The sequence below is a fragment of the Oryctolagus cuniculus genome, chromosome 5 (assembly GCF_051225735.1).
Source record: "Oryctolagus cuniculus isolate XC-2025 breed Fujian yellow rabbit chromosome 5, ASM5122573v1, whole genome shotgun sequence".
NCBI lineage: Eukaryota > Metazoa > Chordata > Mammalia > Lagomorpha > Leporidae > Oryctolagus > Oryctolagus cuniculus.
Window position 1 is genome coordinate 41,638,144 of NC_142871.1, and position 14,624 is coordinate 41,652,767.

General features: G+C 38.5%; 1 protein-coding gene across 2 annotated transcripts in view; it reads left to right on the forward strand.

Moving 5' to 3' along the window:
• The window catches only part of THEMIS (thymocyte selection associated), a 213,822-nt gene that overhangs the window by 193,833 nt on the left and 5,365 nt on the right, over positions 1 to 14,624 (forward strand). For both annotated transcript variants that reach the window (XM_089332705.1, XM_008263480.5), the window contains one exon: positions 6,179 to 6,331. In XM_089332705.1, the coding sequence (XP_089188831.1) occupies positions 6,179 to 6,325 (147 nt within the window). In that variant the 3' untranslated portion in view covers positions 6,326 to 6,331. The remainder of the gene's footprint in view (positions 1 to 6,178; positions 6,332 to 14,624) is intronic.

Genomic DNA, 14,624 nt, shown 5'->3' on the forward strand with positions numbered 1-14,624 from the left:
GAGACCAGGAGGAAGCACCTGGCTCCTGGCTTCAGATCGGTGCAGCTCCATCTGTTGCGGCCATTTGGGGAGTAAACCAATGGAAGGAAGACCTTTCTCTCCGCTTCTCTCTCTCACTGTCTATAATTATCTGTCAAATAAAAAAAAAACTTAAAAAAAATGAAACAAGGTCAAAATCTATATACCTTTTGTCTGTATAATAAATAGCATGGTTAGGATTGATCAGGCACTGTGCATATAAACATATGTGACTAACTGGTCAAAGAGAAAGTCATAAAAATTAAGTATATTTTATTCATGAATATATTCATTCATTTAACATGTAGTTGTTTTGTATCTACTAAATTTAAAATGCTGAGATAAGAACTTACAACAATATCTATGGCAGGGAGAGAGCTTCCTCTTGGGAGATTTGCATTTTAACCAAGGAGATACACATTACCACTAAACCAAGATAACTTGATTGCAGTTGTAAAAATCAAATTGTACTAGTGTAAGATGTTTCAAAGACGAGAAAAGAGCATGCTGGCTAAAGTCTATACTGTGAGGAGAAACTTAGAGGAACTCAAGTACCATTAAAGAGTAAGAGTTTGTGACGAATGTTCTAGGGAAGTGGAATAGCCAGGAGTCAAGACTAGAAGGAAGAGTGGTGGGCCTGTGGAGCTGAAAGTATGTTCAGGTTGGAGTCCAGAGCACATACTATGACACACAAGCATCTACCTCTCAACTCTCATCACATTTTATGAATCTTTAACGGAGCCCTAGACTCATAAATAAGTAGATGGTAAGTCAAGTCATACAATTACTGAAATTACCTAGAGCTGACAAGAAGAAAATTAAGTCAGTAACAAAATCTTGAGAATTTTAACCTTCAATATTTAGGTAAAAGAGGTTGGTCCAGCAAAGGAGACAAATGTTCGGAGTGGCAGGTGGAACATCTGAAGGCAAGCTGAGGCAGCAACTGGACATGCTGGTGCTGCTGAGGAGTTAAACAAGATGCAGGCTGACAGTGACAGGCCAGATTGAATTTTCTGAACTAGAATGGATTTTGGGTGGAGAACAAATGCCAAAAAGAAAGGATATGGAAAAATTAGAGGAATATATGGGGGCCGGGGCTGTGACAAAGCAGGTAAAGCCGCCGCCTGCAGAGCTGGCATTCCAAATGGGCACCGGTGCTAGTCCCAGCTGCTCCACTTCCGATCCAGCTCTCTGCTATGGCCTGGGAAAGCAGTAGAAGATGGCACAACTCCTTGGGCCCCTGCACCTGCATGGGAGACCTGGAACAATCCTGAAGAGAGTTGTGGATACAAATAGTCTTCGAGTTAGGAAATTTGACTGGGGCAGAAGAAATAAACCAGAGTATAAGAGATTAGGTGAGAGGAACATACTTCGCAGTTTTTGTGTGGAACTATTTCAGCCAATGACATTTCAGATGTGACTCTGGGAGTGAAAGGATGAGGTAGAAAAACAAAAACTTTGCTTGTAAGAAAGAGATCCAGCTGAGGTATAGAATGGGCTGTGTGTATGGACATTGTCCAGGATCATGGTTACACTGAGGCTGGAAGGGATATCACTAATCCAGGAATCATTCTTTGGAAGGATGCTTGGTGACTGCAGATTAGCAGGTAGATGTTCCCCACAGAAGGGGAGCAGTATGTGATTAGATAGCAGGAATATCAAAGCAGCAGGTACTTTTCCCAAGGAGTTAAGGATGCAAGGAGCAGCAAACAGGACAAGGGGCTATCAATGTGAAGACAGCTAGAGTGTGGGGGAATAGGCAGCCAACATCACATGCTGAAGTGTCATCTTCAGTGGGAAGTAGAATTTTGGTTGAGAGAGGAAGGTAGAGACCATGAGAACAGAAAGTTGAATATGCTCTAAAGCCTAAAAGCCATGGAGCAAGTTCTCAATACAGACGAATATTTGAGAGATGGGAAAGGGGAGAAAGAAGGGAGAGAGTTGGGGATATTTGATGGCAAAGAAGAGTGGAACATTCTGGGACCTTTTTTTTGTAGCTGAAAATAAATGCCTTGGTATGATGCTTAGGATGTGGTATGGGAAGGAGGAGCTAAGTAAAGAAGAAGGAAAGAGTATGTCAGAGTCAATAACCTAAAAGACACCTAATCCCTTTCAGATTAGGAGCTAAGGAAAGGAGCCCGGCTGTGATAAGCAGAGCATAAGAGAAGCTAGCACTCTGACAGGGCTTCACTGGAGCAGACTCCAGGGTGAGGCCTGCCTCTAGGAAAATGGGAAGGGGTTCTTAACAGCCTAAGTGGTAATATGCTTATAAAACGTTCAATCTGCCAGGGGTTTGTAGCAGGCAACCCAGTGCTTTTGTAATACTTGACCCATTCTTATCAAGTGTTGATTTTTCTCTCCTTAAGCTCTCATGCCAATGGTTTCAGGTTTAAAGATTTAAAAAAATTCAGTATTTCTTCTTTGCAGTCTAGGATTTATTATGATATACATAATTTTCATTAAGTCTTCAATTTTCTCATCAATGTTTTAATATTTTTGATTGAATTTGGTAAAAAGAAGCATGAAACTATGTTTTTTCTTTAATCTTGCTTATTTCTCACTACTGGGAAAGTATGACTTAATATTAACCCAATAACTTGAAAAAATCATATATTTTCCAAAGGAATCTAATTCAAAATAAGAAGTACTTTGGTTCTTGTTAATTCTGCTTCTTTCTAAAACCTATATGATAACATAGACCTGCCAATATGTTAAAAAGATTCTTGCTGCAGCTGGCGTTTGTGGCACAGTGGGTTAAACCACTGACTACCAGCATCCCATATCAGAGTGCCAGTGCACATCCCAGCTGCCTGCTTCTAATCTACTTTGTGGCTAATGCATCTGGGAAGCCAGCAGAACACGGTCCAAGTATCTGGGCCCCTGCCACCCATATGGAGACCTGGATGCAGTTCTGGGATCCTGGTTGTTGCAGCCATTTAGAGAATGAACCAACAGATGGAATCTCTCTCCCTCTCTCCCTTACTCTCTCTCTCTCTCCCTCTGTCTATCTCCCCCTCCCCTTCCCTCCCTATCATTATGCCTTTTCAAATAAATACATTTTAAAACTAATAACAAAATTCTTCTTCCTGGGTCAAATGAAATATGGTAGTTCATGTATAGTTTATACCAACATCAAAGTTGATTTTCTGGGGGCATCCTTTGTCTATAGAAAAGGAATTTGGGAATTATCTACACTTAGCACACTCTATTTTAATACTCCACTTAAACTACTTAAGAAATTGTGTTTTTTTTATTTTTAAGATAACATTTTCAATATGCGTTATAGTCAAAGGCTTAACTCTCCACTAAACGGTTTGAAATAGCAAAAATGACCATAGTTTATCAGGAACAAAATATGTAGTGTTTTGTCAAACTTTGTTTGGAATCTTTGTCAATCAAATGGTTAGGAGTTAGTGTAGTTTTGAAGATCTGTGACTATCCTGAAATTTATTGTATATTGGTGAAGTTGACATCTTTTCATTTGGTTGTTGTTTATGGCCCTTGCCTGTTTTAACAATTTAAGAGTCTGAGAGTGTGTGATATTTATATTTGTATTCTTACACCACACCCTGCATCTGAGACAATATACATAAATAATTGTTGAATGTATCAGTTCCCTATTTCCACACAAAGCAGCATGACCACTAAAAAACCTTTATAACCCAAATTGCATTCACTTAGGCGGTTGAATTAAACTGACTTAAATTGGTTTCAGATAATCTAGATTGGTTTTGCCCAAGTATCTGGGACTTCTCTGGGTGCTGGTTGTCTCATCTTAGACAAACGGAGTAAACCAACTTTTATTCCATCTCATGCTCAACCTACAGCATGCTAGTCCAGTCATGGTTTTAATGGCATAGCGGCCCCATGAGAAGGAGCAAAACCAATTATGCAACCACCTTTCAAACCTCTTTTTATGTCAATATTCTATTTGTCCCAAGAAAGTTACATGGATAGGCCAGAAGGGAACTGAGAGATTGCACAGAAAGGACATAGACACAGAGAGCAGAGAAGAATTGGGGCCATCAGTGCAGCCAGTCCGTCACATTGTAGAACTGAACATGTTAATCATGGAATGTCTTAATCAGTACCATGCCAGAGTTGGAGGACATCCCCGAGGCTTGGCACTGTTCATTTTGTTAATTTGGGTGAATTATTTAATCATCCTAGATGCTAATTTCCTTACTTACCCTTTGTAAGTTTTAAAAACCTTTGATTCTATAAAATCAGGCTTTTAATTAATTTAATGCTATACTGTCTGCAGAAGGAACTTTAAAGTAATCTATTAACTAACTTATCTTTTAGCGAATCAAAATGACTAGTGTGAGGAGCAGGCATTATGGCACACCAGATAAAGCCACTGCCTGGGACTCTGGCATCCCATACGGGTACTGGTTTGTGACCTGGCTGCTCCACTTCTGATTGAGCTCCCTGTTAATGGCCTGGGAAAAGCACTGGAAGATGACCCAGGTGCTTGGGCCTCTGACACCTGCATGGGAGGTCTGGCTGAAACTCGTGGCTCCTGGCTTTGGCCTAGCCTAGTCCTCGCTCTTTTGGACCAACTAGGGAGTGAGGATCTCTCTTTCTCTTTACCTCCCTCTCTCTCTGTAAATCTGCCTTTCAAATACACTAAATAAAATCTTTTCTTTTTTTAAATTTTTATTTAGTAAATCTACATTTCCAAAGTACAGCTTATGGATTACAATGGATTCTCCCCCCACCCCATAACTTCCCTCCCACCCGCACCCCTCCCATCTCCTGCTCCCTCTCTCCTTCCATTCACATCAAGATTCACTTTCAATTCTTTTTATATATAGATGATCAATTTAGCATATATTAAGTAAAGCTTTCAACAGTTTGCACCCACACAGAAACATAAAGTGAAAAATACTGCTTGAGTACTAGTTATAGTATTAATTCACATTGAACAACACATTAAAGACAAGGATCCTACATGAGGAGTAAGTGCACAGTGACTCCTGTTGTTGACTTAACAAATTGACACTCTTGTTTACGGCGTCAGTAATCTCCCTATGCTCCAGTCATGAGTTGCCAAGGCTATGGAAGCCTTTTGAGTTCACGGACATCGATCTTATTTAGACAAGGTCATAGTCAAAGTGGAAGTTCTCTCCTCCCTTCAGAGAAAGGTACCTCTTTCTTTGATGGCCTGTTCTTTCCATTGAGATCCCACTTGCAGAGAGCTTTCATTTAGATCCTTTTTTTTTTTTTTTTGCCAGGGAGTCTTGGCTTTTCATGCCTAAAATACTCTCATGGGCTCTTCAGCCATATCCAAATGCCTTAAGGGCTGATTCTGAGGCCAGAGTGCTGTTTAGAACATCTGCCATTCTATGAGTCTGCTGTGCATCCCACTTCCCATGTTGGATGGCCAAAATTGACTGGCTAGTTTTGACTTGATGAGTCTTCATATATATACAGGATAATACCATTCTAGTTTGAATTTTGGTATGAAGAAAAGTGCTAAGATTTTAATTTCCCATTTAAGTCTTCAGTTTTTGCTACTATCTCATGATTCTTTTTAAACACACAACGTGTCAATAAAACATCAAACACTATTCCATCTCTTAAATGTGAGATGAATTACAGGGGCCATTATTGCCATGTGTAAATAATTCATTATTATGGTGAATTATTATTCTTAAAATGACTAGAGGAGCTTTATTATGTTTGCATAATGCTGATAAAAATGGATTATTTTTAGAGTAGTTGTTATTGGTTTGTTTATATACAGGGTATATATCACACAAAAATGAAACCTGATCTTCATTAAATTTAAATTAAATTTCTATATAATTACATAAGAAGTAGAAAAGTACAGGATTATTTAACCATAAAATTAAAAATGAAAAATATTTTATAAGCTTCACAAGAAAACAGTAATATACACAAATGGTCTTTACAGATGATTTTCTGTGTTTAAAACTTCTTATTCTGTTCATTTTGATTGCCTGAAAAATTCCACAACTAGATTACTGAAATATATTGGGAACAAATCATTTGTAACTTGCTTTGGCTTCTAGAATGTTCTATTTCAGGTGCCCAGAAATGATATGCCACATGATATTGTCATACATCTGGGAAGCATTTCTTTTGGACTGATAATTTATTTGTGAAATCAATCACTCTGCTTTTATCATTTCAGAGACACCGTGTAGCAATATCTAAGAAACTTCACTCAAATCAAGGTGGCCTGGATTCAGGAGTACTGCCTGGTTGTCAGAGTCATTTGACTGATGTGGCGAGAGAGAAGAAGAAACAAGGGGCACCACAGTGTCAGGCATCAGTGTGACTACAGGTCAGATATTCCACAAGATAGTGCTTTTAACCACCTGCATGAAACAGGCACAGTATCTGGATCCTTACTACCATTTTGTTTGGAATGTATGTGTCATCCAAAGTGACCAGCTGCCCTGCAAATCACTGAAGTGAAGTTTTAAGTGAGGCCTGGTACTGAATACTCATAATAAAAAAAAGACTATTTCCTGTTATTAGATTTTCTCTCTGTTATGGTTTTCATGCACAAGGAAATATTGTAAGATTGCTTGAATTGTGATGATTATAAGATTTTGGTATTTTTCCTGGGAAATATGAGCAAAAAGCATAAATGGCTTGAGAAGAGGTTAAATAGTTGTGATGATTTTAATTTAAAGAAGTGTCAAAAGTAATCAAGTGTAGCTTTGAATTATGTTGTTTAGTTTGTAGATATGGTGATCTGATTTTTTTTAATTTCTACCAAGGGCAAAACAAGAACAAATGGACATGTGGAGGAATTGATAGCATTATATTGAGCTACCCAGACTAACTTCCTCATGGTGGAAATCTGGGATGAGTTAGCAAGGGAAATAAGAATTTTCTTTCTTGGCAATATTTTAGACACATGAAACCAGCTCAATTTCTATTACATTTTATCTTTGAAACTTTGCATTTAGTTTGTAGGAAAATTGAAAGTGTAATTATTCTTAAGCATATGGTTTGTTCCTTTTCACTCCTTATATGGTTTTGTCGCTAGCATACTTTTTTCTCCAAGGACATGTAAAAGTCAAAATACTAGATATAAAGTCTCTGAAGTGTTTCTGCTCCAGACTCTGTCTGTACAATCTGGGTTCTTTCATGTAGTTAGCTTACTGGCTTCTGACACTCCTATAAAAATATCCTATAGAGCTTTTCTTATTACCTTTTCATTGACTCTCTCCGAGTGATAAAAAAATGAAATTCTGTAAAGGGCTTTGAAAACTATGCATATTGCGATTCCTCCACATTTCAAATACCAATCAAGTGTGCCTATAAAAGAAACAACCACTGCAGTGAAAATTGCAGCAGTGTGTTGAGTCTCAAGCCATTATTAATTCATTGGAAACTATTTTTTTCTTTAAGATTACAGATCCTAAAAAGTACCAGATAACGCAATTCCTGAGATCAAAGGTTTTGTTTCAATCATAGGGAAACTTGTTATCTTATCTTCCCCTGTGTGTGCATCTTTTGGGTTGGTACTGCTGCAGCTTCAGCTTTGCACTCTGAATGAATAGTGTGGAGTGTATTAGAGACCAGGGCAGCCCCTGCTTCAACAGATTGCCTGTAAGAAGTGATGACTTTAAGGACATAGAATTAAAGTAGTAGTTCTAGGCAAGTGAGATTCCTAACTTCACTCAAGAGAACAACATGAAATCTCCTTTTTTAGGCCAAGCTAATTTCAGTAGGTATTTATTTAGAATTTACTCAGTATTCACATCTGGAGGATATTTTTGCTTTCCTCATCTGTATGTGTAATATATCACAGATTCTTTCCTTGTTTTGAATTGTAATTATGGAACAATTCTATACACAAGCATAAAGAAGTAAAGAAGAACAGGAATACAAGTTTCAAACTTCATTTTCTTTTGAATAATATAGTGTATGTTTCTTCAATTGGAAAAAGAAGACTCATTTGACCCATACTTAACACCGAGAATACTTGATGTGGGTAGCTCTGAATACGACTGGCTTCCTTTGAGTTCAGGATGAGCAAATGAGAACCTTTCTGAGCTTTCCTTTCTTTTCCATGCTTAGACATATGCGCAATCATTTCCTACATTCCCTTTTGGCAAGAGTAGCAGTGGCAGAGCCTTTGCAGGGTATCATAGATTGGGAGGGGAAGAGTGTCAGATTAAGATTGGAGCCTGATTTTAGTCTCTCAGTTAGATACAATGGAAGCTTTCAAATATGGAACTAATAATTATACTAAAAGGATCTCTTTATCTTGGTATTCACTGTGACTCTCAAAGATTTACTGTGAGTGCCTGAACATGAATCCTGTAGTGAGAATTGACTCCATTGCAGCCAGTAGTATAATTCAGGGAGGGTGCTGCCAGTCCCCTGTTCCCCTTCACTAGCAAACTGATGAAAACCCTTGTCCAGAATTCACTGATGGTCTTTCTTTGTGAGTTCTCGATTTTTTTCCGTTTGCTTGGTGACATCAATGTCTTATTTTAGGAATGTTGTTACTAATACTGCACATTGTTTTGTCCATAGATCTCCAAGACAGCAGTTCTTTGAAAATAGGATACATAAGTGGCAGCATGATGAAGTTCAGACCTTTGGAGTCTGAACTGAGACATCTGGGTTTACATTTTGGCTCCCCCCCCCCACCCCTCAGCACTTGGCTTTGATGATCCATCATTAAAGGCTCCTGTGTCTTTATTTATGAAATTGGTCTAATAATAATCTCACCCCATAGAATATTTTGAAGATTATACTAGATCAACTAGGAAAAAAGTTAGGATAGGACATAACAGCCCCCTATAACCTTTCATGATTGAATCTTTCTCAGGAGTTGGTGACTCTACAGTATCTTGATAAGATGCTGGCTGTGGCCCCTGATGTGACTCTTACAGTCTCTGAGTCTGTCTGCACATTTCTTTGCTCTGAGAACTGTATTCTCTTGGGAATGTCATGGCCTTCATGAATGCTGTGAACATAGCAGGGGTGAGAAACTCTCTTGAAGATTTCACTAATTTCTGTGAGTCCAAAAAACTCCAATTGTGTAGAGGCATAGATGCCCTAACTCTAAAAGAGTCATTCCCCTGTTCCTATAGCAGCAGCAGCAGCAGCAGCACAGGAACAGTCACCGTTTAAATAGCTTCAGAGCTATTTTTAGATGATGTGATGTGTTAAAGGGAAATGTTTGCGTTAAGCTAGGTATTGCACGTCCAGTTCCTTGGGTTGATTTGCATGAGGACAGCTGATTGGAAAGCACTCACTGCCAGGAACAATACCACAGCAGGGTTAGCAGAGGCAGGTCCAAGCCGTAGGAGAAGTTGACTCCTGATACAATAATAAAGACTTTCAGTTTGTGCATCCTAAAGGGAGCTCTAGGATTGGCAGGGCTGGGCTCTTTTGAATTGTCCTGAATTGGAGGGTAGGGAAGGAACCTTTATACTCCCAGCATCAGTTAATCATTGGACACAGCTGTCCCTGGGAAAGGCTGCTACTGTTAGGCAAGGTGGTTTCCTTTAGCCAAGGGCAAAGTCATTTGGTCTAAGAGGATTATTATTTAGTTGTGAGGAGGATCTGGTTATTATGTAGGTCACTTATTAATTGCTGCAATTGCCGCCTGGCTAAAAAGGAACTGTTTTCCTTGTGCCTCCTTGTGTGACCTTCTAGAAACTGAAGTCATTGCCAGAAAAGATAACCTTTCAAATATATGCATGTCTGCTTTACATAAATTTTCTCTATTAAGCAAATTTTATACACTCCTAATCCATGTTCTCTTATGTAATAGCCATCCTTTTGAAGCCTCAACTGTATTCTTTGAATTATCCCTACATCTTTATTCTAAATCTGTACCACATTTGTCCTCATAAATTAGGCTACTCAAGTAGTGAGAGGAACTCTGGGCCAGAAAACAAAACGCAGGAGCTCTAAATTCTAGTCTCAGCTCTGCTGCAACCTAGGAATGTAGCCTTTCATAGACCATTGCATTTCTCTGAACTTGGATTTCTTTACCAAAATAGAAAGGACACTAGGTAATCTTTATGCCCTATCAATTCTGAAAGGTTGTTATTTGTGGTGCATTCTCATTAGTGCATTGAGACTATTGGACTCAAACCAGCTCATCTCTAAGTAAGACTCATAGATGATCCACCACACCTGTGATCCGGCTTATTTTGGTAAATGAAACAGGTGAGAGCAAACAAGATCCAAGGAAAGCTCTCCACTGAGGCTAAGGCAGAAGCCAGAAGCCAGAAACCTGAAAATAAGGAGTGGATCTATAGAAAAATAAAGTATTTGTGTTGAGCCTTAGCTTAATCAAAATGTTAAAGCTACACTTCACATTTTACTTGTATGATGGGGAATGAAACATATTGGTTCTGTATCATGACTATTTTTATTATTAGACTGAGCATTCTATATTGAAGACTTTAAATGTCTACATGATATCAAGAGGTAGGTATTTTACATATCATCATAAAACACATTTTTTGTCTGTTTTAATACAAGAATACCTCAATCATTCAGTGTCCCTAGTACTATTCTAAACCCAATAATTACTTATATTCCAAAGACTAGACAATCTGTTATTTAAAATATTGAATGGGATGGGCACATGGGTGGGGAACCTTTTATCTAACGAGGGTCATTTGGATATTTATAACATCACTCATGGGCCGTATAAAATCATCAGTTTAAAAAGTAGCCTGCTATGGGTATTAAATTTCCAATCCTTCCTGGGGTTCCTTTGGCAGAGCTGGATCCAATGTTAAGGCACAATGGCTGGAAGTTCCCCACCCTTGATCTTACATATCAGTTAAGATGCTCACATCTGGGGCTGGTGGAGTGGTACAGTGGATTAAGATGCCGCTTGCAGCCGGCGCTATGGCTCACTTGGCCAATCCTCCTCCTGTGGCACCCCGGGTTCTAGTCCTGGTTGGGGCGCTGGATTCTGTCCCAGTTGCTCCTCTTCCAGTTCAGCTCTCTGCTGTGGCCCGGGATGGCAGTGGAAGATGGCCCAAGTGCTTGGGCCCTGCACCCGCAAGGGAGACCAGGAGGAAGCACCTGGCTCCTGGCTTTGGATCAGCGCAGCGCACCGGCCGTAGTGGCCATTTGGGAGGTGAACCAACGGAAGGAAGACCTTTCTCTCTCTCTCTCTCTCTCTCTCTCTCTCTCTCTCTCTCTCTGTCTAACTCTGCTTGTCAAAAGAAAAAAATGCTGCTTGCAACATCAGCCTCCCATATTGGATGCCTATTTGAGTCCTGGCTACTCTGCTTCTGGATGCAGTTCTCTGATAATGTGCTTGGGGAGACAGTAAATGCTGGTCCAAGACTTGAGCCCATCATACTCATGTGGCTGATCCAGATGGAGTTTGTGGCTCCTGCCTTCAGCCTGGCCCAGCCCTATCTGTTGTGGCTATTTGGGCAAGAAACCAGCAGACTGAAGAGCTCTATGTCTCTGTTTCTTTCTCTCTGTCACATTGCCTTTCAAATAAACAACAACAACAAAAAAACTTAAACAAAATGCTCATATCCACATTAGAATTCTTGGATTCAATATCCAGCTCCAACTCATGAGTTTAGCTTCCTGCTACTGATGACTCTGGGAGGCAGCAATGTCTCAAGTGATTGGGTTCTTGCCTTCTACATTGGCATCTTGATCACATTTTCAGATTTCAGTTTTGGCCTGACCCAGCCCCAGTAATTATGAACATTTTGGAAGTCAGCTAGTGAATGGTATGAGTGTTCCTTTCTCTCTCTCCCCCTCTCCTTCTACTCTCTCTTCCTCTCCCTCTCCCTATCCTTCTCTTTTTCTCTCCACAAACAATAATTTTAAACTTGTAATACAAATATGATAAATATTTCATGTTTCTATTTAATATCAATGCAGATTGTTCATAATCTAAACATAATCATGATATTGGAAGAATTTCTTGCAATTCTAGGGAATGTGATTTTAGTTTGGAAATACTGACATCCTAAAGTAAAATGTTCTAAGACTCCTCTTCATTTTATAAAACCTACAGTCTTTCTCATTTTCAGAAGCCTTAAAGGTTTAAGAATGTGCTGGAAGGAGAATCCACAGTCATTTCATTCTTTGAACAGTTCTGAAATATCATTTCCTATTAGGCAGTTGTGTGAGCACTGACAACTTTGCCCTTCTTCCTCCCTAGAGATTAATTTATTTCCTGCAGCACTTGCTCTTCATGGAAAACCTCACTCGTCAGCCTTCACCAATGGGAGATCTCATCAGCAGAATGTTAATTATAAAAGCAAAACCACATACCATATTGAAAGGGAAAAACGTTGTCTATATAAAGCAAATTTTTTCTTCCTTTCATTCCAGTCTTTTCTCAGCCTGGCTGGACAGGAGCAATATCCACCAGGAAAATATCTCACAGGTTAATAGGGTATACTGGCAAGCATGCACACTTTGCAACCAGTCAGATCCAAGAAGGAGCTCTAATTCAAAGAATGTCATTTTTATTTGTGATCATATTTCCATCTTTAAAATTAGATAAAATACCTACTTCACATGAAATTTGTATGCATAAATAAGTGACATAATATGCATGTTTAAATATACACCTTGGAACCCATCCTTTAGAACAAGGCTGACAAACCACATGCCCTGTAGGTCAAGTCTCTCTTACATCTTGTTTTTTTACAATCCAGAAGCTAAGAATGTTTTTAAATGTAATTTTAAGTGGTTAAGGATAATAAAAAGCAGACTATTTTTTGACAAGTGAGAATTACATAAAATTCAAATTTAAAGGTCTATAAATAAAGTTTTATTGGAATACAGCCACATTTCTTCATTTACATATGGTCTATGACTGCTTTATGCAGCATACTTTAAGTTGAGTGTTTTTGAAAGACATTTTCTATCTGGTTCTTCAGAGAAAAACTTTGTTAACTTCTGAACTGGAGAGTGGCTCAGAGGTTCTCAGGAATCTATTTCAATGCATTTCTCAGGTGATTCTGTTGCAGGATATTCATGAACCGCACTTTGAAAACTAATGCAACAGAAGACCCATGAATAACCTTTCTCTGTTCACTCCTCATACCCACCCTGTTAGAAAATCTAATTGGTTTTGACTTCAAACAATACCAGTTGGGATTATTGCTTTTTTGCCCATGTCCATTGCTATTCACCTTGTCTGAGTTATCTACTGCAGTCAATAATTGTATCTCATCAGGATTATTGTAATGGCTTTCTAACTAGTATTTGCTTATGCTCTTTCCCCATAGTGTTCATTCTCAACACAACAACTCTCTAAGTGAAATAACCTTCCCTCAGACAGCCACATGGCTTTCACTTTTGTGTCTCTTAGGTCTTCCTGCAACTGTTAACTTCTTTATGATCCATCCATAAACATATTATTGGAAAGTGTAACCATCTTCTGGGACTGCCTATCTCCTTGATCTAACATATTATATCAGAATATTACGTACACTTTACTGTGATGTTTGATAATGGTCACCTTCCCTATATAAGGGCATCACGAGGGCAAGAATTTTAATCAGTTTACATTATCATCAGATTTTAGAAGAGTATCTGGTTCCTAAAATGTTTTAATATTTCTTAAATAAAGATATGATTCCTAGACTCCTATTCTACACTTAGTAGATAGGTAATGGATGGCAATTGGCAAACATTTTCTGTATGCAAAAAATAGTTGCCAGGAGCTTAAAGATAAAAATAATCCATTAAAATGATTAAATATCTACTTATGACACACTGTAAATAAGAAGGAATATGGCTATTACTTTGTATCATTTGTTCATTCAAACTTAGCCAATGATTTAATTACAAAAAATGTTAAAAAAGAAAGTAGAAGGTGAATGCAGATTTGAAAATAGGGGTGAAAATTCAGTTGAAAATGTTGGAAGAGATTCCAGGAAACCACAATCCAGCTGCCTTAAGGAGAAGGTAAATGGTTTGCTATGTGTGTGACTGTTAACAAGTTGAACAACTTGAGGAGACTAACACAGTTCCCAAGAGGTAATGTGAGGTGTGAAAAAGCTTGGTTCAAATTAAAATTTTAGGGAACATGCAATTTATAGCAGAATGTAAAATGAGTTTTAGATATACTTATACTTGCTTCCTCTAAAATATGAGAAAACAGAGACTTAATTTTAATCTTTTCATTCAAAGAATTATCCATCTAATTTTATGCTTATAATTTGTTCATCAAATAGCAAGTCATAGACTCTGAAAATGAAGGACACTTCTTTAGTGTAGCTTTTTAGAATCAAAGACAAAGTAAAATTCCACTTTATGTCTGTTTTTGTATGGTTAAGGGATTCACTTACTAAACATGACTCTACATCCCTTAGTTAAACTGATCATCTATGTAATTGGCTCAGTGAATACTCAGTTATTTTATTTAAATTTTTTTATGAAGTCAAGGAAAGAGAGAGAGAGAGAGAGAAGAAGAAGAAGAAGAAGAAGAGGAGGAGGAGGAGGAGGAGGAGGAGGAGGAAGGGGAGGAGTTAGATAGGATGGGGAGAGGTGGAGAGAGAATGCATCTATCATAGGGTTTACTCCATAAATGCTCACCATAGCCAAGGCTGGGCCAGCCCAAAGCTTTGAGCATGGAATTCAATTTGGGTTACCCA